The 25,317-nt window shown below is 48.2% G+C and overlaps 1 protein-coding gene across 3 annotated transcripts in view; it reads left to right on the top strand.

Moving 5' to 3' along the window:
* The window catches only part of PITPNC1 (phosphatidylinositol transfer protein, cytoplasmic 1), a 239,540-nt gene that overhangs the window by 201,486 nt on the left and 12,737 nt on the right, over positions 1–25,317 (top strand). For all 3 annotated transcript variants that reach the window (XM_012733098.1, XM_004693447.2, XM_012733100.1), the window contains exons 7-8: positions 15,516–15,671; positions 19,332–19,395. In XM_012733098.1, coding sequence (XP_012588552.1) covers positions 15,516–15,671; positions 19,332–19,395 — 220 coding nt within the window. The remainder of the gene's footprint in view (positions 1–15,515; positions 15,672–19,331; positions 19,396–25,317) is intronic.

The following is a 25,317-nucleotide window of genomic DNA, read 5'->3' as shown; positions in this document are numbered from 1 at the left end:
AACAATAATATTGTTCATGAAATGAAACCCGCCCTCAACAACCCTAGCTACAGCATTTTTAGACCAATAATGTGCAACTTATTTCCCAAGGAACCAGTAGGTTTCTCTTTCTGTCTCATTTCTACCAAATAAAAGAGAGCCAGGTCGTCTGGTCGTCTGAAGTCCCCTGACTGGAACTGATTTGTTAAACTGCCGCTGTTTCCTTTGCTGTTTTAAGCAGAGCCAATTTTTAACAGGAACCGGAGAAACAGCCTTGGCCGACTCCATCCTACAGAAAGGGGTTTTATTTTTCCGTTGTTCAAGGGAAAAACAGTCTAAACAAATTCAGTAATTTGCATGAGTGAGATCCCCCAGACCTCGGTGCCCACAGTACAGTTGCAAATCTTACCAATTGGATTTGATAGTGAAATGCCAGGCCAAGTAGGTCAAACAAAGTAAAGGCAAATGCCAGATCAAAAGCAGAGATTCCAAGTCTCAGCCAGGAGTGAAGTTGATGATGATGGTAGTTGGGTCATTGATTCCATGGAAAGAGCCCATGGGGATCAACTCCATGTCCCAAAAGGGAGGATTCCTCCAAGCAAAACATCCATGGACGGCGAGGCAGCTGGGCTTGCTGTAGAGGTGTCTGCATAAAATGTGACCTCTAGAAACTACGGGAGGGAATCGCCAGCTTGGGCGTTCGTGTCTGCTTGACTCGTCCCTAAGATAAGAAGGGCCTGGCTCTGGGGAGCCCCCCACGCCATCACGGCCAGTGCACATCCTCACCTCCCGTTACTGCATCTTGAATCTCTTCCTCCTTTCGAGTGAAAGGCTGCATGAAGAGATGAGATCATTGACATGATGTGAAAGGCTGGTCAAGGGATTCAAAAACTGGCATACAGTAAGCACTTAATAAATGCTGTGCCCTGGAGTTGAGGTCTCAAGATGTGTTGCTGGACTGGTGATTCAGTAGAAACCCAGTGCGAACAGCCGCCAGGAGTGATGCCACTAGTGTGTTTATTGAGCCTTTTGCTTGTTGGCAAGAATGGAGAAGAGGATCAGAGGGTTGGTTCCAATGTCCTCAGTGCCCAAGATTACGGAAACTTCTGCAGGTACAGCACGATTCTTCAGAAACCAGAGCCATTTTTTTTTTAAAGATTTATTTTATTTATTTATGCACACAAGAGCTGAGGTAGAGGCCAGAGGTGTGGTGGATGAGAGGACTCATCAGAGTGGGGAGCAGAACAGGCAGATTGACTGAAATACACTGCTGAGGGCAGCAGTGGCAAGGACAGGCGAGGTCTGCTGCGCCATGTGGGTCAGCTCCCTGACAGGGGCTCGAACTCGTGCTGCGGTGGTCCGAATAGCTTCATAGTGCTGAGACTTTAACCCCTTGCACCATCAGGGAGGCCCGGAAACTAAAGCCATTTTGTTATTACTTATGTTGCTGGCTAAACTGCACTCACCGTGGCATGTACCTGCTTCACCTCTCAGAAACTGAAGAAGTTATCTTGACTGTGGACTGGACAACTTTGGACAGTCGGTGGCTCTGGAGGCTCAGGAAGGTGCCCACAGCAGCCTTGGTGTCCAGTTCACTACTGACCCTCAGTCTCCTTACCAGGTGTATTTTAGAAAAATAACACTTAAGACTTTGAAAAGAAGGAGGCAAATGCCAAAGGGCCCACGGCTGTCAGCCAGCAGTGAGCAGATGCTTCCAAGTCCTTCAGTTCCATCTCATGGAGTGAGATCCTCCCTCTGTACTTTCAAGAAAACAGGCATGAGATCCACAACTTGCTTAGGCCTTGAGCCAGCCACATCAACTCCTGCTGATGTCTCATTAAGTTAAAACTTCTTGACCCTGAGAGCAGAGTTCCCAAGTCAGATCAGAATCACCTTGGAAACCTTAAAGCATATGGACCTGGGCCCCGCCCTGAATGCCCACCCAGAGGAGGGGGCCCAAGGAGCCACAGGAAAGGCCCCAGGCTGGGGCAAAGGGCCTTAGAGCCAAATTGCCCCACCCTTTCTTGTGACACCTCCAGAAAATGATCTGTTTGATGGGCAAATTGGGGAGGATACTCTGGTCAGAGATGAGCCACATCGCCCGAGGCTCAGCTGCTCCCCCAAAGGCCAAGGGGCACCTTGTTTTGTCACAGCCATGATCTGTTCTCGGTAGGGCCACGCTGCCTGAGAGCACGCCATTCTCTGTGTTCACGTGTTGTAGCCACTGTTACTTACTGTGGAGGGAAAAGGAAGTAGCCTTGCAAACCTGCATGTCCCCTGACCAAGGGAGGGTCAGTGCCTTTGAGTTTCTTGCCATCTGTTGGCATCTGATGCCATCTGTGGCATCTCACCCAACGCCTCCATGCCAGCAATGATGTTGATGATGATATACACTTGCAGTTTGCTTCTGTGTCCGGGCTGCCTGGAGTGACCCTCACCTGACTTTATTTCCTCCAATCCAAGGCCAGTGTCCACTAGGTCCTCCAGCTTGACCTTGCCCAAGGTGCTTCTGATTAGCTAGGGTGATGCTCTGTGATAACGGAAGTGGTGTTTTTCCCCTTGAGAAATAAAGCCTGACCAGTGATTCTCTCCTCCACTTTTTCTGTTTATTCAGACTCCAAGTGCAATTGTTCAGCTTCTGCTCCAAAAATATCCAGGAAAGAATAGGTTCTATTAAGTTGCTTGTCTTCATCTTTTATTGTTAAGGGGCCCAGAGAAAGACATACAATTACTAGCTCATTAACTTGGGCCTTAGAAGTTTCAACAGATTTCCTCACAGAATTGCGAAACCTGGCTTTAGAAGGACAGGAACTAACTTTTTTTTTTTTTTTAAGATTTATTTATTTATACATACAGAACTGGGGTACAGGCCAGAGGTTCAGGGGTGGCGAGAGGCTTCACCAGAGACAGAGTGGGGAGCACAACAGGCAGATGGACAAAGTACACTGCTGAGGGGAGCAGCAGGCGGGTCAGGAGAGGTCTGCCGCGCCATGTGGTCACCTCTGGGGCAGGAGGGAATCAAACTCATGCAGACCTGGCTTTAGCTTCTCAGTGCTGTACTTTAACCTGCTGTGCCACCAGGGAGGGCCAGGAACTAACTTTTGAGAAAAATAAAACCCCTTGCTGAATTGCTTTATTCAGTTACATCATTTAGCCCTAACCATCAGATGAAATAGATGTTCTCCTCTCTGTTTTCTACGCAAGGAGGTGGAGTTTCAAAGAGTCTAAATAACCTGCTAGAAGTTTCAGTATCCTCTATTCAAACCCCAAAGTGCTAAAGTTCAAAAATGGTGCTTCCCTGCCTGCCCTGCCCCAGGCCCTCAAGTGGAATCCTTCATTTGCCTTCACGTTCCAGATTGACCGGCGTATTCCCAGTTCCTCAGGTCTAGGTCCTAGTTTCCCGAAATGCAGGTCTGAACTAGATCCACTGACAGTTCACCCAGTGCAGACCTCCCTCACTTTACACCTCCTTCTCTCTACCTGGAGTTAGCTTTGATCCCACAAGACAACGCCCACTTTGGATGCCATTCATAAGTCTCCAGCCAACCAAACTTCCACAGGTCAGGGGGCTCCCTGGATCTCCAACAAGGGTTCAAGAATGTACTAGGAAGGCTCACAAAACTCAGAAAAATACTTTACTTACATTGATGAGTTTATTATCAAAGGTTCTACTCAGGAGTACCAAATGGGAGAGATATATAGAGCAAAGTACGAGGCAGGGATGCAGCCCATTTCTGGGGTGCCACCCCCCCCCAACCTGGAAGCGCTCCCAGATGTTCTTGTTAAAGAGTTATAGCATTTGGCCTCCAGCCTCCAGGCTCTACCTCCCGGGGGTCAGTGGGTAGCAGGCAGTGGGTGGAGCTCAAAGTCCCCACCTGCAAGCATGCTATCTTCCAGTTTCCTGCCCCATCTTGAGCCCCCCTTGAGTCAAGTCAGATGTACTTCTTCTTTTTTTTTTTTTTAAGATTTATTTATTTATTCGTACAGAACTGGGGTACAGGCCAGAGATGCGGAGGGTGAGAGGATTCACCAGAGACAGAGCAGGGCACAGAACAGGCAGGTTGATGAAGTACACTGCTGAGGGGAGCAGCGGGCGGGTCAGGGGAGGTCTGCCATGCCATGTGGTCTCCTCCGGGGCAGGCGGGGATCGAACTCATACGGAAGTGGCTTAAGCTTCTTTGTGCTGTGCTTTAACCCGCTGCGCCACCAGGGAGGGCCCCAGATGTACTTCTTATCCCACAATGATTCAGTGAGTATGTCAAGAGCGCAAAGCAGGCGCTGGTGTCCAGCAAGCACTTCATAGCCACTGGCTACTTTGTGTTTCCCACCTTTCCTTTCTCTCAGCCACCTCCCTGTGGCTCCCTCTGCCTTCCTCCTCTCTAGCTCCTGAAAGCCATCAGCAGTGGCTACCTCCAAGGCCGGAGACCGCTAACGATTCGTTTTTGTGGTTTGTACTCAAATTTTCCATTCTCATGCTCCCTCTTCAAACAGAGTTTTGAGTTTTTCTAGCCCCGAACTTACGTCAACCACCACTAGCTCTCTCTCTGCCTTTCTACATGTCAGGCACATCTTCTGAGTCAAGCTCCTTTAAGAGAGTCCCTTTGCCGAGGCAGAGCAGAATCACTGTGTTTGCGGTACACTCAGTGCCAAGAGCAAAGGCTTTAAAAATAGCACTTTAGGTATTAACTGCTAACAAAGCAAGAATCGGCTGCTTCTGGCTACAATTTGCATGGGGGTGGGGGGTGGAAGGTTTAAGCTGCTACACAGCCGTTGACCTTTTAAGTCAAGTTTTAGGTCAAGTCTCAAGTAGCTTGAAGGCTCCTGAGGTCTGATTTTCTTTAACAGAACAGCTTCATTGAGATATAGTTCACATACCATACAACCCACTATCTAGAGTGTAGCATTTAGTAAGTTTTCGTATATTCAGATCGGTGCAACTGTCACCACAAATTTAAAACGTGGTCATCACATCCAAAAGAAGTCCAGTAGGCTGGAGCGCTCACAGCTCTTTCTCAGCCACCAATCCCATCCCAGCCCTGGGTGACCTCTGGTCGTTCCTTCCCTGTGTAGTTCCCTGTTCCATTTTTAGGTGTTTGCCTTTAGGGTTTAAGTTCAAGAAACCTTAGTCCAAATTTAGGGTTAATTTTTGCCAAGTTGAAATGGCCATTCATTGAAGGGGAATGAGAACAATACCTGTAACACTTTGGCGTCTACAAGAAAAGTTCCAGAAGTCAGCAAATGTCCCTCATTTCAGGCCTGAGCATTGTAGTTACATAATGTAGCCTGTCCTATCCAGTTACTGCTTAGCCCTTTTTTCATTTATAACATTTATCAAAAACTTCTAATTTCAATTAACAGGGCAAGCCCCTGTTGGGTAGATTCCTTTGTGGTTTCAATTGAAAGCATAATTAATCACGCAGACTTTCTATCTCAGTGAACGACAGCTAATAATATTGCCTCTGAGATGCAAGCCACGCTCCAGCCAGGCCCTGGGCTCCTAGGGGCTCCTTGCACCTCCAAGGCGTGAGGCTGATTCTGACAAACACAGGGCAGCTTGGACATGGGCCACACTGATAAAGGAGTCCCGGCTCTTTGTCCTGCTTGCCCAGGTGCAAGGTAGGTGAGGCCTGGAATGTGACTGGTTGTGGTGCAATGGTCCCAGACCAGGCAGCTTCACTGTTGATTTGGGTAGACAGAAAAGAATCTTGGAGGGCCCTCTCTGGTGGCGCAGCGGGAGAAAGCACAGCACTAAGAAGCTAACGCCACCTCAGCGTGAGTTTGATCCCCGCCCAGGAATTGACCCACATGGAGAGGCAGACCTCTCCTGACCCGCCCGCTGCTCCCCTCAGCAGTGTGCTTCATCAGTCAGCCTGTTCTGCTCCCCGCTCTGACTGTGGTGAATCCTCTCACCTCCCCCTTGCACCTCTGGCCTGTACCCCAGTTCTGTATGCACAAATAAATCTTTAAAAACGAAAAGAATCTTGGAGCCTCTGATGGATTTGACAAGCCTTTAATTCTGAAGCAGGGGACTGGGCACACAGCAGACCAGCGGACAGGGGCGCAGAAGACAGGCAACAACCAAGCTCCCCCTCTCTCTAGCTTCTCTCCTCCTCGGTCTCTCGCTTCTCGGCCAGGTGCCTGAACTTCCTCATGCACACACCCCTTGCTCTCCAGCTTCTCTGCCGGGTGTCCATAATCATAGGCGGATATTCGCGCCCTCAGCACTTTCTGCAATCACGTGTCAGGTATCACGTGTGGGTAATGAAGCCTGGGAAGAAAGCAAGTCTCAGGTGGTGGCTGTAGCCGTGTTCCTTACACCGACCCTATGCACAGGACCTACCCACAAGGGAAGGGTAGCCAGCAAAGTCCATCTGGTCTGGGGAGACAACTCTGGCCCCAGCCCACCTTCCTCCACACAGATGGGCTTGAACTACCAGGGTCCAGCTTGTCATCTGTCAAGCCTTGGGGAGCGCCAGCAGGATCTGGAGTCAGCGCTCTCCCTGGGTGAGTTTAGAGACCACCAGCCAACTGCTGGGCCCTCAAGGGTCATTGAGGCAAAAGCGTTGCTTTTAGGGAACATCCGAGTCACCCAGTGAATCCAGCCGCAACTAGTGTGCAGTTCAGCATTAATACCCAGGGAGCAGGCAGACACTGGAGGAGTCACAGGGGAATCTAGAATATTTGCCTTGGGAAACCTCTCCAACCTGGTTCGGATTTTGTCTTTCCAAAAAGATATGTTGAAACCCGCATCCCCTGGGCTCCCCCTGGTGGCGCAAGTTAAAGCACTGCACTATGAAGCTCTCTGAAGCCACGAGTTCCATCCCCAGCCAGGGGGTGACCCACATGGCGCGGCAGACCTCTCCTGGCCCGCCCACTGCGCCCCTCAGCAGTGTGTTTAGTAGATCTGCTTGTTGTGCTCCCCACTCTCTCTGGGGAATCCTTTCACCCCCACATCTCTGGCCTGTACCCCAGTTCTATAAGCATGAATAAATAAATCTTAGAAAAAATAAAAAGAAAGAAGAAACCCTCATCCCCCCCCCCCAACCCACCGACTGAGTGCAGCCTTATTTGGAAACAGTATTTATGAGGTAATCAAGTTCAAGTGAGGTTGCTGGGCCCTAACCCACCAGGGCTGGTGTCCTTATAGAAAGGCAGACACAGAGAGGATGCTGTGAGTTCACGCAGGGCGATGGCACGTGACTGACTGTGGCTCTACTAGCTGGAGATTGCCAGCAAACCACATCATGGACACTAGCATCGCCCCATGGAGCACACGCCCCTCACCCCCGTGAGGTGGCTTCCTTCTGGGATGAGCAGCAGGGGGGCGCCTGCTCTGCTCTCTGCTCCTTCAACTGGGAACAGGGTGTAGCCACCTCTGAAGCATAAGCAGAAGTGGGGGCTCTGGAGATGACCCCTTGTCTTGGCCCAGAGCCTGGCTGCAGAGTCCAGCAAGCAGAGGCCCTTCTCCCGGGATTTCGGTACTTGTGACCCTGATGGGGGACAGCGTCTGAGGAGGAGACACCCACCCACCTCTCACTGGCACTGGCACACCTGCATGAAGATGGCAGTCCTGGCTTTTCTGTCCCCTCAACCACAGGATAACAAGGCAGTAACTAAGAGTAACCCACAGGCCCGCGCTGGTGGCGCAACAAATTAGGACACAGCACTGCAGGCTGGCCGCAGCCACTTCAGTGCGAGTTCAGTCCCCACCTCGAGCTGACCCACACAGCATAGCAGACCCCTCCTGTCTCCCCGCTGCTCCCCTCAGCAGTGTACTTCGTCAGTCGGCCTGTTCTGCTCCCCACTCTGTCTCTGGTGAATCCTCTCACCCCCTGTACCTCTGGCCTGGGCCAGTTCTGTGTGCATAAATAAATAAATCTTGTTTTAAAAAAAAGAGAGTAACCCTCCAACACTTGGGGTATCCTGGCTGCCTCACTTTCGAGGAGCTTGATATGAGGAAACTGCATTACACCATCTGTAAGGATGTGTCTGTCTCTCGTGCTTTTCACTTAGGATCACACACTTTTTTCTAAAGATTTATTTATTTATGCACACAAGAGCTGGGATCTAGGCTAGAGGTTCAGGGGAATGAGAGGATTCACCAAAGACAGAGTGGGGAGCAGAATAGGCGCATTGACAAAGTACACTGCTGAGGGGAGCAGCAGGCGGGTCAGGAGAGGTCTGCTGTACCCAGTGGGTCACCTCCCTGGTTGGGGATCGAACTCATGCTGCGGTGGTCCGAATAGCTTCATAATGCTGAGATTTAGCCCTTTGTGCCACCAGAGAGGCCCACAATCACATACTTTCTGTGGGGTGTCAGTTCGGGGACTTTGCCTATGTTACCCAATTTAATTTAAGCTTAAGGGAATTAGCATTGACGTCAGCCTATAGATGAGGAGATGGAAGAGCTGTTCTGACAGATCGTGCCAGAACTTCAGACGCAAATGTCCTGTCCATGTGGCAGAAGTATTGGAGAGCCCAGACTGGAAGTCAGGTCCTCCAGAGCTTGATCCTGGGGGACGGTGGGTAAGTCACCGAATGCCTCTGAACTTCGCATTCCTCACCTGGAGCACAGGGGTGCTTCTGGTACCTTCTAGCAGTCAGTCAGCCTTGCCTTTTGAAACACTGGGTGCCCAGACCCCACCCCCAAACCCTTAGAGCAGTGGCATTGGGGGGTAGCCTTCTCATGCCAGAGACTTCTCCCCCAGCTCTGGAGGCCACACTCCAACATCCAGGTGAAGCTCTGGAGCAGAATCCCCCCTGGCCTCCCCCAGCCCCTAGCGACCCCAGGAGGTCCTTGGTTGACAGCTGCCTGTCTCCACCCTCTGCCTCTGCCGCTGCCGAGTGCCTGCCTGTCTCTCTTGTCCTTTTCTGTCACTTGTAAGGACACAAGTCATTAGATTTAGAGCCCACCTTCTTAATCTAAAATGATCTCATTTTGAGATCCTTAGCTTAATTGCATCTCCAAAGATTTTTTTGCCCAAATAAGGTCACCTTTGTAAGTACTGGGAATCTCCCCAGCACTTACAGATCTTGTTGGGGGGAACGGGGTGCCACTCAACCCTCTTAACAACCTGTATTCTGTCTTCCAGTTGCGCTTGGGGAGATCCAGCAGACATCTCAAGGGATTTTCATCTTTCATTCACACTAAAGTCAACTCTGTGTCCTTTTCAAATAGGCCAAACCCTGAACCTGAAGTGTGGGGTAGGCCCGGGGGGGTTGTAACATGGGAGATGAAGATGGAGGTTTATGAACCTCATTTTAAATCAGTAAATGTTTAAAACACAAAAGCAATCCAGATCTCTTAGAAAGAACTTATATAATACAGTTTGAACCAGAACCAAATTCTACAAAAGCTGTGAAACACAAACCAGAAATTTGAAAGTAATAAAAAGTCAGGCTTCCCTGGAGGCACAGGGGTTAAAGACACAGCATTATCAAGCTACTGCCAGCCACTGCAGCACGATTTCGATCCCCAGCCAGGGAGGTGACCCACAGGGCACAGCAGACCTCTCCTGTCTCCCCGCTGCTCCCCTCAGCAGTGGACTTCATTGATCTGCCTGTCCTGCTCCCCACTGTGTCTCTGATGAATCCTCTGCCCCTGCACCTCTGGCTTGTATGCCAGTTCGTGTATGCATAAATAAGTGTTTTTTAAAAAGTAATAAGAAGTCAAAGGTTTTAAGGTCCACCATCACAGGAATGTGCTGCTTAGATGTCCCAGACTCCAGTGGCAAAATAAGAAAATAATTTCCAGAAGAATGGGTATCAGGAGATGAACCAGAACAAGCAGAGGGGAGGAGGGGTGCAAGGGGGAAAGGTCGAAAAGTTTGTAGTGACTAGAATGTTCTAGATGGTTTGACTAGATTTTTTTTTTTTTTTTGGCTCATTTTCATTCAAAGGCATTCAGCTGGATGTTCATTTCTGATCTTGAGTTTTGATTAAAGGAGTCCTCTGGTGAATCCTTCTCCCTTACCTCCTTCCAGCTCTTTGAAAGTGAATCCCTAATTATAGGCCACGGATGCGGTTTACTAGATGAAATCAGCAGCTGTAGATATGACACCAGACTTGTGAAAAAAAAAATATCAACACACAGTTGCCATAAAAAGCCCAATTGTTAATTGCTTCTTTGGCATCTGGCTATAACAAAAAATACCCTCTCGCTGTTTAATATTAGAAGTAAATGTAGTGGAAAGAACATCGGCCTAGAATTAGGGAAGGCTGGGATTCCAGTCTCGGCCCATTACTGAGCACCTGTGGTTTGGGGGCAAAATCTATCATTCTCTAGGGCCTGTGTCCTTATTTATAAAATCAAGGACATGAAACCAAAGTCTCACTTCCAGCTTCCACTTCTATCCTGAATCTTTAAAATATAGCACACATCTTATCCTCATCTAGACTTTCCCCAAGACTTTATTTGGCAATAGCCTAACAAAATTTTATAATTTTGGGGGTGCAATCTGGAATCACACATGGGCTGAAGCATCTCCAAGGTTTTTGCTCTGCAAGTAGTCCTTTTCACTTTTCAGAACTGAACTTTGCTGTGGGACCCTGCAGTTTGTTTTGTTTTGTTTTTGAAAGATTTACTTAGTTATGCATGCAAGGCTAGCGATCAAGGAGGTGAGAGGATTCACCAGAGACAGAACAAGAACAGAACAGGCAGATCCACTGAAATACACTGCTGAGGGGAACAGTGGGAGAGACAGGAGAGGTCTGCTGCACCCTGTGGGTCAGCTCCCTGGCCAGGGATCGAAGTTGTGCTACAATGGCTACAGATAGCTTCATAGTGCTGAGATTTAACCCTTTGTGCCACCAGGGAACCCAAGGTCCCACAATTCTTAGCTGCTTTAGAAATCCAACCCACCGGTGTTCCAGTTACATACTGTAGAGTCTTGTTTTATCTTTGAAATGTCTGGAATGTACCTGAAGATTCTAGAAGAGGTGTCATTTCAAACCCAGCAGTGGTTGACTGAAGAAACAAGCTGAGGCCAGTCTGTGAATCAGAGATTTGTGTCCTGGGAGAGGAGCAAGGAGTGTAGCTTGTCAGACATTCTGGCCCACTGGAGTGTCTGAGAGGAACAGGGCAGCTCAGGACACAGTTGTGTCTCTGTGGCATTTCCCTCCCAGGCCTCCCATGCTTGCTGTCTTCACCAGCTCCTTTGTTTCCTCCACATAGGGCTGCTGGGAGTCTGGCCTCCTGCCTCCCTCTGCTGCCGGCTCCGTAACAGTCTTTCTTTATCCAGTTCTTCACACAAGTGGGACGAGCCCCACTCAGGTTTACGAGGATTGACTTTGCATGGCCTGGTTGGCCAAGCACAGAGGTCATGTCTTGTGTCAAGATTGTTATCGGTGTGCTTATCATACTCACCCTCGGCCTCTTGTGGGCGAGACAATGGAAAAGTGGGGAAAGAAACCAGCTTTCCTGTTACCCTCCAGGGGACTGGAGTTTGTTGGGTGTGTGGCTACTGCATGAACTTTTGGGGTGTTCCGTGAGAGGACAAGGAAGCCTTCATTCTCCATCATTGGTGCTCCAGTTGTATTTGTTCTGTTATTTCTTGCTAACTAACAGTCCATCCTGGCGTTGAGCGCCTTAAAACAGCAGCATGTTGGGCGCAGCGGGTTAAAGCACAGCACTGAGAAGGTAAAGCCGCTTCCGCATGAGTTCGATTCCCGCCTGCCCCGAGGAGATCACATGGCGTGGCAGACCTCTCCTGACCCGCCCGCTGCTCCCCTCAGCAGTGTACTTGTCCATCTGCCTGTTCTGCTCCCCACTCTGTCTCTGGTGAATCCTCTCATTGCCCCTGCACCTCTGGCCTGTACGCCAGTTCTGTATGCATAAATTCTCACCGTTCTGCCGTTTGATGGGATTCCCTGGGCAAATCTGTTCCTCAGCACTGTATGTTTGGAATGAACTACCAAAGGTGGCTTTTTTGCTCTGTGGGATGGGTGTGCTTCTGCCCACGTGACCAGTATCCCAGCAGACGAGATACCTGGAAGGGCTAAATTAACATGGCGTCTCTCTGCCACTTTGTTAGTCAAAGCAAGTCACACACCAGGTTAGTCTCAAGGGAAAAGCATGCAGCACCTGAGGGACAGACTGCTGCTGATAATGGTCCCTGGAAACTGTCTGCCATAGTGGGCCTGGTGTGGTACATTTTTGAAGTTTTGGTCTTTTCGTTTTCAGTGGTGTAGTGTGATGGAGGGACATGGGGCAGGTAGGAATTAGCTCCATGGCTGTAAACATCACATCTTCTACCTGTGTCCCAGGGTGTCTTGGGAAGGCAGAGCTTTCTCTGCCCTGGACTGTGGGGTTAGACACTTTCCTCAAAGGTTTCATTGACTGTCTTGGGATGTGCAATACAGCTGATGTCAATCAGCCACTTCTTAGGGGCTTGTTTCTGAGCTTTTGCCTTTTTGGGGTATCATACCATTAAATTATAATCTCTCCGGCCTAGGCAGACAATTCTGGTAGTTCCTGGCTTGCTTCAACTGGCATTGGAGGTACAAAACTGCCACCTGTGCCCCAGACCACAGTGTCTCCTAGTCTGTTATCGGTGTGCTTATCATACTCATCCTCGGCCTCTTGTGGGCGAGACAACGGAAAAGTGGGGAAAGAAACCAGCTTTCCTGTTACCCTCCAGGGGACTGGAGTTTGTTGGGTGTGGCTACCTTTGATGGAAGGATTTGCCCACTTTGGATAGAGATGCTGATGCCCCGGCCCTGAGTGTGTAACGGGTCCCCACAGGGTTCAAGTTTTCATTCAGAAAGGGCTTGTTCAGCAGCTCATGTGCCAGCACTGTGGGGGGAGCACCCACACATCAGGTATTGGGGAGATAGAGGTGCAGACCTGTGATGCCAGGCAGATGCAGAGGAGGCTTTGGGAGCAGAAAGTAGGTGCCTTCATTCTGAAGGGGTCCTTGGGTCAGAGGGGATGTTTGAGGTCAGTCTTAGAAAAAAGAAAAGCTGGGCCTCCCTGGTGGCACTGGGGTTAAAGTCTCAGTGCTATCAAACCATCAGCAGCCACTGCAGCATGAGTTCGATCCCCAGCCAGGGCAGTGAAACACATGGCCCAGCACACCTCTCCTTACCCACCCGCTGTTCCCCTCAGCAGTGTTTCAGCAGACCCGCCTGTTCTGCTCCCCACTCTGTCTCTGGTGAATCCTCTCACCCCCTGCACCTCTGCCCTGTGCCCCAGCTCGTATATGCATAAATGAGTATTTTTTTAAAAAGAAGATGAAGAGTCAGCCAAAGTGGATGAGCTGACCAGGAGACGGAAATTGAGGAAGAGGAACTTTGGAGCACAGGGCTGCCAGGAGCTTCGCAAGACTGGAGGTGTGGCTTGGGTTGTGGTGCAGAAAAGATGCCAGAAAGGCAGGCAAGAACATAAGAAGCCTTTATTTCCTGGCTGTGCATTTTATTTATCCTACAGTCGTGTCGTGGATGGTGTTCTAATGGTGGGTCACCCTGACAGCTGGGGGGGCTCAGAGAGGGACTAGGGACTGGGCGGGAAAGCTGAGAGCTCTACCTGGACATGGCTGCAGGCCTGGCACTGTCCTCATGTGGGCATGGGGCCTGGTCCGTGCGTGTTCCTGGCGGAGCATCAGCTGTGGAAGCAGCCTGACAAAAGGTCCTCACAGGAGGCTGGTCTGTAGGGGAAGGTGAGTGGGTGCGGCCCACAAGCCCCTGCCAGGACACAGTGCCACATGGGCCTGCCAGAGCCTCAGCCTGACCGCAGTAACCAAACCTGTCCACAGCTCTAAGCAGACTTTCCCTGCCAGGCCCACCCCTGAGGCCCTGTCTAGCCGGAGGGCTAGGGCAGGCCAGGCTAATCTGGCTCCTGGTCTAAGAAGACCTGCCTTTCCTCATGGCCACCAGGCCCTTGCAGGAGAGGAGACCGTCATTCTTTTGCTGTTCATTCCTCGCCTGTGTTTGTGATGCTGTTTCCCCTCAGGATTCCACATTTCCCTTGAAGGATGACAGGAATTCCAGTAGCCTTCTACCAGAGGGGTTTCTGACATAGGACCAGACAAGGACCCCCCAAAGCAAGGTCTTCTTTATGATAATGAGAACATCTCTTGAACCTTTTTAAATTGTGCGTGTTGTTTACCTTAAATTTACATAATGTTATATGGCAATGTACTGATTAAAACTAAAGAAGGTCCCTCCCTGGTGGGTTAAAGCACAACACTCTGAAGCTGGCCACAGCCTCTTCAGCAAGAGTTCCATCCCCAGCCAGGGAGGCGACCCACATGGCGCAGCAGACCTCTCCAGACCCACCCGCTGCTCCCCTCAGCAGTGTACTTCATCATTCGGCCTGTTATGCTCCCCACTCTGTCTCTGGTGAATCCTCTCACCGCCCCTGTACCTCTGGCCTGTATCCCAGTTCTCTATGCATGAATAAATATTTTTTAATAAATAAATAAAACTAAAGAAAATAAATATATTTGTAAGTGTATGCAGATTTCTCCTACTTTATGAATTTATACATTTCTTTTCAGGTGTCTCTGAACAATAATCCCCTCTGAAATCATTGATAGCTGATTTCCACATGGCAATCATTGAGTAAATACTAAATGGTTAACTTTAAGAAAAAGTTTTGTTTTTCTTATTTCATTTTCTTTTGTGTGAAACTCAACAATTTTTTACACATTATATCCAAAAGAACGTGTAATCATCCCAGAAGTTTCTCTGATGTCCCATCACAATAAAGCCCCTCTTCCAAGATGTGATTGCTGATATTTTAGGATAAGTTTTGCTTAAGTTGGAATCATACAATGTGTACACCATTGTATCTGCCTACTTTTGCTCAGTGTCATGCCTGTGAGGGTCATCATTTTTGTGCAGGCATCTACAACTTGTTCTTTTTCATTGCTGTGTATTATTCTATAATGTATACTTACCACCAATTGTTTTCCTGATGATAAATATTTGAGGTGTTCGGATTTTGTGCCAACTATAGTTAAAGCTGGTGTGAGCTTCCCTGCGGTAATCTTTGGTGACCGTGTGCACTGATTTCATCTGGAAATAGAATCACTGGGTCATAGGTAGGCATGCGCTTACCTTTGTGCATATACACAGATATTGCTGAATAATTGTTCAAAGTTGTTGAAACCACTTTGATGAATTAGACATTATTTTAAAAGTAATATTTATTGGTCCTGAGATCAGGAAAAAGAGGCAAAGCAGTGTCACAAATCTAGCTTTAAATAGATGAGCTACCAATTCACCATCTATTTATATTGTAACCCCTTTTTAATTGAGATGCCATAAAATTCAACACTTTTAATTAAGTGTATCATTCAGCCGTTTTTAACACGTTCCATCACAAAGTTGTGCTAACATAACCGCTAACTACAGAACATTTTCTTTTTTTCCCCCCATGACCTACCCACAAAATATTTTCATCATCCCCACAGGAATGCTATGCCCATTAACAGTCTCTGTGCAGCTTGGCTCTGTGGACTTGCCCATTCTCGACACTTTATATATGTGATGGTTGAGATTGTTAAGTTCCGATTTCTTTCATGTATTTTGTCCAGGATCCTAAGCACTTCAGGTCGGAGAAGACAGGACGGGGAAAGTTAAAGGAAGGCTGGAGAGATAACCATCAGCCCATCATGTGCTCCTACAAGTTGGTGACCGTGAAGTTCGAAGTCTGGGGCCTTCAGACCAGAGTGGAACAGTTTGTACACAAGGTAAGTGAACCAGGAGCTCCTGGGCCGTGGATGAAGCAGCTGTCTCCCGTGAAGTGGAGTCAGACACCCGTCAGGCGCATGGGCCAGCGAGCACGGCCATCTGTATCCAGAAAATGCTGTTTTCATAGAAATCTACTTTAAGATGGAAAAATGCACAAAATGATGTAAAAATAACCTATTATATTAAAAAAATCTACTCCACATACAGATTTCATTTCCTCCCATGCAGGCATGATTTATGCTTCATCTCTCATTCTTTGACCTCTATGTCTAGTGACCTCTAAGTATGTTGTGAATATATTTGAAAATTTAAACTTAAAAATACTTCTCCCTCTGGCACCAGGCTAATCTAGTTCCAGACAGAGGCACAGGACTTATCTGTGTATGCAGCCCCAAAGGATCGTTCTGACTGAAAAGATCCTGTAATGTAGATAGTGAAGGTCGAAGACACCCCAAGAGACAGAACAAGAAACCCCAGTAGCCCCATTAGACCCTGCACCACACAGTTTCTGCTTACTTAGTAATTGTGTTACCAAAGAGCTACAAACAACCTCAAAACAAAATTGAATACTCCCTTTGGCCAAATTTGTTGATTTCATAGTAGGTACCCCCTTGGTGAGGATTTTCGTTTTGGGGGTTCCCATCAAGAGTTTCCTCTTGGGATAAGTGGGAAATGCAGTTCGAAGCACCACCCATTTTTGTAAAAAATAACACTACCCAAGTTTTCTCTACATTCCAGATAGGCTGGGTTTCTGTTTATTTTTCCATTTAAAAGCTGATAAAGAACAGCTTTCTAAAATTCTTTTGGGGGCACTAGAACTTAACCTTAATGCACCAAGCTTTTTGTCACTTAGATGGATTTGTCTACCAAGGTTGGGGGCTCGTAAAATGTCTTGATTTTGAGGCTCAGTCCAAGGAATGGATTGGACTTGTTTCATGATAATAGCAGAGTCAGGAACCAAGTTGGGAGCATCGGTGTTGAATAGAGAAATGCACCCCTATTTTCTGCTGTACTCCAGAACCCAGCCAGCCCAACCAGAAGTGGGGGTCCAGTGAGACAGAATCTCTGACTCCTGCTTTCCTGCTGTGCCCCTTCTGAAGCAAAAGGTCAGTCAGAGGGCCCTCCCTGATGGTGCAGCGGGTTAAAGCACTGCACTAGGAGGCTAAAGTCACTTCAGCGTGAGCTCAATCCTCGCCCCTCGTGACCCACAGGGCACGGCAGACCTCTCCTGACCTGCCTGCTGCTCCCTCAGCAGTATATTTCATTGATCTGCCTGTTCTACTCCCACTCTGTCTCTGGTGAATCCTCTCACCGCCTCTGCACCTCTGGCCTGTACCCTAGTTCTGTATGCACAAATAAATAAATCTTTTTTAAAAAAAAAAAAAGGTCAGTCAGGGGTCTTAAATATTTTCCATCCTCAGGCTGTGTCTATCCCAGGCTCTCTCTCCATGACTTCCTACGACATCCCCTTTTTAGGTGTTTTTAACCCAAGTGATGTCTTACTGGGGTCACTGCGATAGTACATTACTTCCTCTCGCAAAGCTCTTTAGCTTGCCCCTGGGCTTATTGTGTTTCTTTGCTCACAGATGCCTTTGACTCGTGTGCAGAACCTATTTCTTTAAAATACCCGTAAGAATGAATGCTCCAGGAATACCCAGCCCATTGCCCTTCTGCAAATATAATGAAGTGTTATCAACACCCCAAAAACACACCTGCTTTGGCACATGAGTCACTAATGAGCATCTGAGGCTGGCATTTGCATGGGTTTGAAGTGCCAGGGATGCCTTTCTCCGAACACCTTTGTTTTTTAAAAATCTATTCACAGTTAAGGGGGAAAAATGTTCGAAAGTGAGCCATTAGCACATTATTGAATTCTTGTTTCCAGCAGACAGCTGTGTTGTGCTTAATGTAATGGGTATATTTACTGATGCCTCGCTGCTGTTCGTTTGATTTCCATGAATTTCACATAGTCAGCACACCGGTGTGTGTGGCTCCGTGTTGTTTCTTATGTGCATTACATGTTTCCTCCTTCCCAGTCATAAAAGCCTCGCTAGATATGCAGAGGCCCGGAGTAATAAACACTTCATTATAAATGCTTCCCTTGTTTCTGCAAATTCACCGAATTAAAACCCTTCATCTATTGAAACACGCTTGAATCTTCCAGGAGAGTTTTTGACAATTGCTGGATTTGTTTGGCAGGAAGACAGGAATGTGGCAGGGAGACTAGAAGTAACCAAGAAATGGATAAAAGCACGGTCAAAGCAGACGCAAAAGAACCCCGTGAATTCAGCGCACACAAACTGTATATTGTTTTTCTTAGTTTCTGTGGCCATGCTGTGTCACCATAAGAAATAATTTCACCCCCTTTGTCTTGGGTTCAGTTTGCCATGTCTGTTACATTCTATACTAGTTCAGGTCTCGTATTTCATCACTTTCAATAATAGTTGACTGACCTGCTCTTAAATTTCCTGCTACTGCATGAGAGTCCAACCTGAAAGGATAATTACGTACCCTGTACCCCACACTTTCATTTCAAAAATTTTTAAATAACATTTGGACTCTCTTATCAGAAAGAGCATTAAGTGCTCTTTGCTTAGAAGTGAGCTGTTGTCAAAAAAAACTGTTCTTGATCTCCAGCCCTTGCAACTCCTGGCCCCAGGAAAAGAACTTGTGCTAGTTAGGTAAAGGTAAATAAAGAGAAAAAGCCAAAGATGATTAGCCTCAGGATTCACTCAAACTACCTCTTCGAGTCTGCCAAGGAGCCGCCTTGGGTCTGTGCTCACCGCCCCCGCCCGACATTCAAGGAAGATGAAGAGGCGAATTCACAGCAAATGTGTTGGTGCCTGGAGGAAGCTGAGGGTGAGCACTGGACAGTGCTGGTTTCTGGCCACCTCCCCTGGTATCATGGACAGTGTGATTGAGAAATCCACAATTGGGCCTCCCTGGTGGCTCAAGGAGTTAAGTCTCAGCACTATGAAGCTGCCCACAGCCACTGCCACATGAGCTCAATCCCCAGCCAGGGAGCTGACCCACAGGGCAGAGCAGACCTCCTGTCTCACCCGCTGCTCCCCTCAGCAGTGTATTTCAGTGGATCCACCTGTTCTGCTCCCCACTCTGTCTCTGGTAAATCCTCTCACCTCTCTGCTTCTCTGGCCTGTACCCCAGTGCTGTATGCATAAATAAATCTTTTTTATTTTAAGATTTATTTATGCATAAAGCACTGAGATGCAGGCCAGAGGTGCAGAGGCAGTGAAAGAGTTCACCAGACACAGAATGGGGAGCAGAAAAGGTCAGTTGACAAAGTACACTGCTGAGGAGAGCAGTAGGCAAAACAGGAGAGGTCTGCTGTGCTGTGTGGGTCAGCTCCAGGCCGGGGATTGAGCTCACACTGAAGCAGGTGTGGCCAGCTTGTAGTGCTGTGTCCTAACCTGTTATACCACCAGGGAGGGCCAATAAGTAAATCTTAAAAAAAAAAAAAAAGTGCTTCTGTATATCTGGACTGTAACGCATTTCTGTATGCATAAATAAATAAAATATAAAATAAAAAAAGAGAGAGAAATCCACAATTACCAGGGCTCCTGAAAATGAGAACAGTCTGGTGCTCAGCTGGTTTTCACCAAATACAGTGTCGTTTCAGCCTCCTCCTTTTACCTTTTCAGGTGGTCCGAGATATTCTGCTGATTGGACACAGACAGGCTTTTGCGTGGGTTGATGAGTGGTATGGTAAGTCAGCTTCCCCGAACCAGCTCAGAGGGTGACCTTACCATCGGTTGACTTGGGCTTTCAGTCTACCTGGCTGCAGCTGCTTTCTGTATCAGAACCAGCCCTGTCTGGGGCAGAGTGAAGGAGAATGGGATGATGGCGGCTTGGTCCGAAGAACCACAAAACTTCGTTATTGGCTAAGCAGAGCCTGAGTATGTTTGATGCTTTAATACTTGATAGCTCAGAGCTCCAGAATGCTCTGTTGGGTGGGTTTCAAACCCAAATTGATTCCAAACTTTCATTTGCCATCAAAGGTTCCTGAAGCATCAAGTGAAAGCAGTCCTTGATACACAGAACATTTAAAACAGTCCCTCACCAAAATCATAAGGATTGTGCAGGAACTGTAGGACAGAAACATAACATACCCCTTTAATCCTGAACTGGCGTTATGTTTGGCTCCCCCCATCCTCTGTCCCCATGATCTGGGATGAGTCAAACAAATTCTGCACATTTCCAGTAAGTGAAAACAAGGATGGTTCCCTGCTATGATGGATGGCCACCTTCCCCACATCCTTAACCCTCTCCTTAGTCCACGTGACTCTTCTCCATTCCCAGAATCAGCCATCAGAGGCTGGTGTCCTTGGCTATAAATAGAAGCGAACACACTCGCGTGGTGACTTGGGTTGCGTCTGATTGCCTAATGAAATGCCCTTCTCCTTGGCCTTTTCCTAAGTCACATTGAATTTGTTCTGAGCGTAACCTAGATTGCATTTGGCCCTTTTCTGTCCTCATTCCACCAATTCCTCCTCTCGAAGCAGAAGGGATCAAATTGAAAGTGAAAAGATACATTGGACTGAGTGGGCAAAGACAGTGATTGTTATTAATGTCGTTAGCTGCTTCTGAGCCACATTTTAAAAGGCATGGCTCTTAGGCCACAGGCTGTATTTGTTGTAGCAATTTTCCCAGACCCTCTGCATCTTCGGAAGAGCAGATGTATATTCCTGGCTTTGTCCAAAATGCAGATCTCCGGAAGAAGTTCTTTTGAAAGACTATCCGTGGCTCTTTCTCGCCACCTTGCACTATTTGAGACAGCAAGAGGCCTGGCTGGTCACCCAGGCTGAGGCCCTCTTGGTCTGTGTGTGGGCCCCTCCTGGTCTGGGGAGCGAATCCCAGCTGCTGACAGGGTGACAGGCCCCAGGAAAAGTTAAGAGCTGCAGCTCTCTTCCGACTTGCTCTCCTGCAGCCCACGCTGTCCTCGGGGGACAGTGAAAGGTTATCCAGAGAACAGTAGGCTCATACTGGCAGGGGAGTTGGTACAGGGACTGAACCTGAAAGGCCAAAACTCGGCCACTTTGAAGGCCAAGAAACTCAGCAGCTGAATCAGTTGCGCTCTAGCGCTAGCGAGCATTTTTCAGAAAAGGCACAGACCAGAAAAGAGGGTCTGGGGAGGGTGGGGGATTCAGGAAGAGAGGGAATGTGGCTGGCATCCAGCAGAGGTACAAATGGGGCACAGGGCCCTCCCTGGTGGTGCAGCCACTTCAGCACGAGTTCGATCCCCACCTTAGAGGTGACCCACAGGGCGCACAGACCTCTCCTGTCTCCCCGCTGCTCCCCTCAGCAGTGTACTTCGTCACTCAGCCTGTTCTGCTCCCCACTCTGTCTCTGGTGAGTCCTCTCACCACCCCTGCACCTCTGGCCTGTACCCCAGTGCTGTATGTATAACTAAATCTTTTTAGAAAGGGGGTACAGAGAATGGGGGCCAACTCTGTGCTCTCACCACTGAGCCTGGGGTAAGGTAGTGAACTTGAAGACTTAGTCAAAAAAGAGTTCTTGGCCCCCAAGGGGATTGCAACTGAGATGGGAAAATGCACAAGAATATGTAAAAATAAACTATTTTAATTTTTTTTTAACTTTTAAAAAACATAAAACTTTATTGATCAAATGAAATGTGTGGATCTTGTTTAGACCCCAGCTTGAAGAAAACAACTACCAAAAAGTGGTTATCCTGTGATGTTTAGGAACAAGTAAACAGGACTGATGATATTAAAAAGATACATTTTCATCTTTAAATAAATGTATTTACTTTTTAAAAATAAAAAAGCTCTTGGCCTTTAAGAAGGGCTAAAGCTAAATTATATATAAAAGAAGCCGCAGGGCTCCGTTCCTGCACACATTTGAGAACACTTACCTGTTTACTTAGGGTGGGTTACGTGGGGACTCGGGAGTGTCTCCACAGAAAGCCCTTTCTGCAGCTGAGTGCAGAAGGACAAGGCTGTGGGCTAGTGGATGGTGGTCCTCAGGGCGCTGTGCACGCCAGAGATGTCTGCACCCCTGGATATACAGCCTAACCCCCACCGAAACAAGCAGCCTTTTCACTCCCAAGGGGTCTAGAACCAGCCCGTCAATTCCGAGTAAATTGCTGCCAGCATCACTGCCCCAGCAGAGCAGCTTGTGGGGAAACAGTGGCTCACTTGTGGGCCAGGCGCCGTCGCTCGGCCAGATGAGTGGACAGCCCGGCTCACAGAGGCAGCACCTACTCCAGGTACAGCAGCAGGAAGCGGGCCTTGCGGGTAAATGGGTGTGGGAAGGGCCAGGATAGCCCTTGCTTATTTTTTTTCTTTTGGTCTCTCCAGGTTCGGTGAGGCCTCATTAACCAACATAGGAGAAGTCTAAAGTAAAAAAAATAAATAAATGAAAATTTCTCACTGTAGCTTATGACACTGGTTAGCAAAGTGAGGTCCCTGGACCAGCAAAATCAGTGTCCTGGAGTATTTGCTAGAATGCACAGTCTCAGGCCTCCTTGATGATGCAGGGGTCAAGTCTCAGTACTATGGAAGCTATCCACAGCCACTGTAGCACGAGTTCGATCCCCGGCCAGGGAATGACCCACAGGGTGCAGCAGACCTCTCCTGTCTCCCCGCTACTCCCCTCAGCAGTGGATTTCAGTCGATCTGCCTGTTCTGCTCCCCATTTTGTCTCTGGTGAGTCCTCTCACCCTCCAGCACCCCCAACTGGCTGTGGCCCAGAGTGTGGAGGGTGGAGCCCACCAGTCGGTTCTTCAGAAGCCCTCCAGGTGCTGTCCAGGTGCTGGCTCAAGTTTAAGAACAACCCACTGACATTGCACGGGCTGTGAGCCAGATTAGATCACCAAAACATTTTCGTGAATTCAGCTAGAGAGTAGTGGGCATGTTCAAGAGCAGCTGCTGAGCCCTGGCGCCGTGTGAGAGGCAGACTCTGCCCCTTCTGGGCAGAATCAGCAGGTCCTCTGGGGTTGGGGCTGACTTGCAGCCTCCTGGGCTGTGTGTTTGCAGCAGATGCAAACAGTCCATTCTTATCAGCAGCAACCTGGTGCTTAACCAAGAGTCTAGAAAAAGGACAGTCTAGAGAACCGTGATTGCTTCTCTGGCCCAAGTTTAATTTTGTGCCTTTTTTGAGTTTGGGCATTTGGCTGTCACCTAACTTTCCCCAAAGTGATCTTATTCTCTTGGAGGGCACCCTGTCACACTCCTGCTGTTGGGGTCCGAGTTGAGTTTGCCTTTCAAAGGTCTTTAAGATCCAGGAGCCTCGGGTCTCTCCTGCATCCCTGCAACACTAATCAGGAACTCCACAGCCACACATTTATGGAGATGGGGTGAGAGGGGCCGTGGATAAAAATAGGCAGCCGTCTTCACAAAAGCATGGTGCTGCTTCACAAATCTGACAATATTTTGAGAGAAGAGCATAGCAGATTGCCAGAAGGAGGCGGTGATTGATCGGAGCCTCATGAATGTCTTTGAAATCCTGACCCTTTCCAAAAAGTAGGAGGGGTCATTCCGGCTGGTGTAGATGAAACTCCCTCATGAAAGGGACTTAGAGATCATCCTGAGTCCCTAAAGCCCTGAGCAGGCCTAACAGTGAGTGAAGCAAGCCAGAGGTAGCGAAAGAAGTCTGCTTGGGGAGCAGCGCGAGTTGAATTTACCAAGCCAGGCTTTCCACAGCCTCCAGTTTACTGAAATATGCATGCAGGACCACGGCTCTGAGGCAGTGTTTGATGTGTGTGCTTATTTCATTTTTCTGGAGAAAAAACCCAGAGATTTCATCGGATTTTTTTTTTTTAAGATTCATTTATTTATGCAATCAGAGCTTCAGGGGCCACGAGCAGCTTCACCAGAGACAGAGTGGGGAGCAGAACAGGCCGACGGACGAAGTACACTGCTGAGGGGAGCAGCGGGCAGGTCAGGAGAGGTCTGCTGCGCCATGTGGGTCACCTCCAGGGCCGGAGATCGAACTCATACTGAAGTGGCTGTGCTAACTTGCAGTGCTGCGTCCTAACCTGTTGCTCCACCAGGGAGGGCCCCCTCCATCAGATTTTAAAGGGATCTGTGACACCCACCTCCACCTCCCCGAATTAAGAACTATGGAAACAGTCACCACGGGAGATTACGATTCCGCATATTAGTGGTCTGAATGATGTGCCTTCGGCCTTTTTTGTTTTTCTACTATCGATTTATTTATGCATACAAGAACTGGGGTACAGGCCAGAGGTGGTGCAGAGGCGGTGAGAGGCTTCACCAGAGACAGAGTGGGGTGCAGAAAGGCAGATCCACTGAAATCCACTGCTGGGGGGAGCAGCATGGAGACAGGAGAGGTCTGCTGTGTCCCTGTGGGTCAGCAACCTGGCCGGGGATGGAAGTCATGCCCCAGTGGCTTGTAGCGCTGTGCTTCAACCCTTTGCACCACCAAGAAGGGCCAAGCATTGGTCACTTTCACTACACAAAGGTGGAGTCACCCCTCAGCTATTTATAACAACATCGTATTGAATTTGTCATCATTTTAAATGGTGAAGAAAGACATATGGAAGACTGCTGCCGTTTTCAGCAGCCAAAAGAATATCAAACCTGACACATGATTTGTGGGGCCTCCTTCATCCCCCAACTTCCATTTTGACTTAGAGTAAGAAAAAATGATTCTGTTTAGGCTGTGGAACCTTGGAGCATAGTGAGATGAAGGATAGAAGCCATAATGTGCCCTCGGACAGGCCGTTGCGTTAGAGTAAAAGGTCCATTTTTTAAATTGTTAGCGCTACGCGCATGCGATCCAGTAAAGGAAATTCTTGATTGCTTTGTCACATGGTGTTTGCCGTTTCTCCGGCTGTCTCACTGACATCTATCCTAACAGCCTTTCCAACACAGAAACTTCACTTCCTGTAAAGTCGACCTCCCTTCTTTCAACCTAAACTGACTGAAAGAAAATTGCTACCATAAACACAGTTGAAAGATTAGACACTATTTCAACATATACAGTCCACAGAGGATTAATAGCTATAATCCATAAGGAGGTTCTAGAAATAAAAAATCCAATAACTCAGAAGCCAAAAGATAAAGAGCCAGACTAGATAAACCACAGAAGGAGAAGCACCCATGGCCAAAGCATTCCACTTTTAGATTGTTATTTTTCTAAATGTGTTTGTGAACATCGGTACAAAGATATTCAGTCAGTGTTGTTTATAAAAGTGAAAACCAGGGCCCTCCCTGGTAACACAGCAGGTTAAAGCACAGCACTACAAAGCTGCCCCTAGCACTTCCCAGGCCAGGGAGCTGACCCACGTGGAGCGGCAGACCTCTCCTTTCTCCCCACTGCTCCCCACAGCGGGGAGCAGTGTGCTTTGTCGATCTGCCTGTTCTGCTCCCCACCCTGTCTCTGGTGAATCCTCTCACTGCCCCTGCACCTCTGGCCTGTACCCTGTATGCACAAATAAATAATCTTTAAAAAAAAAAGTGAAAAATTGGTACAGTGTAGTAATGCCCAGTATACACGTCCATCCACTAACAGGAATAAGGCCAAGTAAGTTGTAAGACACCAGGCTATATATACAGTGTGCAACTATTAAGGAGAATAAGGTAGTCCTGTAAGCACTGGTATGGAAATAGGTATGTTTTCACTAATAGAAAAGGTAAGCCAGAA

This window comes from Condylura cristata, unplaced genomic scaffold (genome assembly GCF_000260355.1).
Source record: "Condylura cristata isolate star-nosed mole 26May11 unplaced genomic scaffold, ConCri1.0 scaffold00038, whole genome shotgun sequence".
Lineage (NCBI taxonomy): Eukaryota > Metazoa > Chordata > Mammalia > Eulipotyphla > Talpidae > Condylura > Condylura cristata.
The sequence above is the reverse complement of the archived record's forward strand: the minus strand, read 5'-3'. Positions and strand labels throughout refer to the sequence as shown.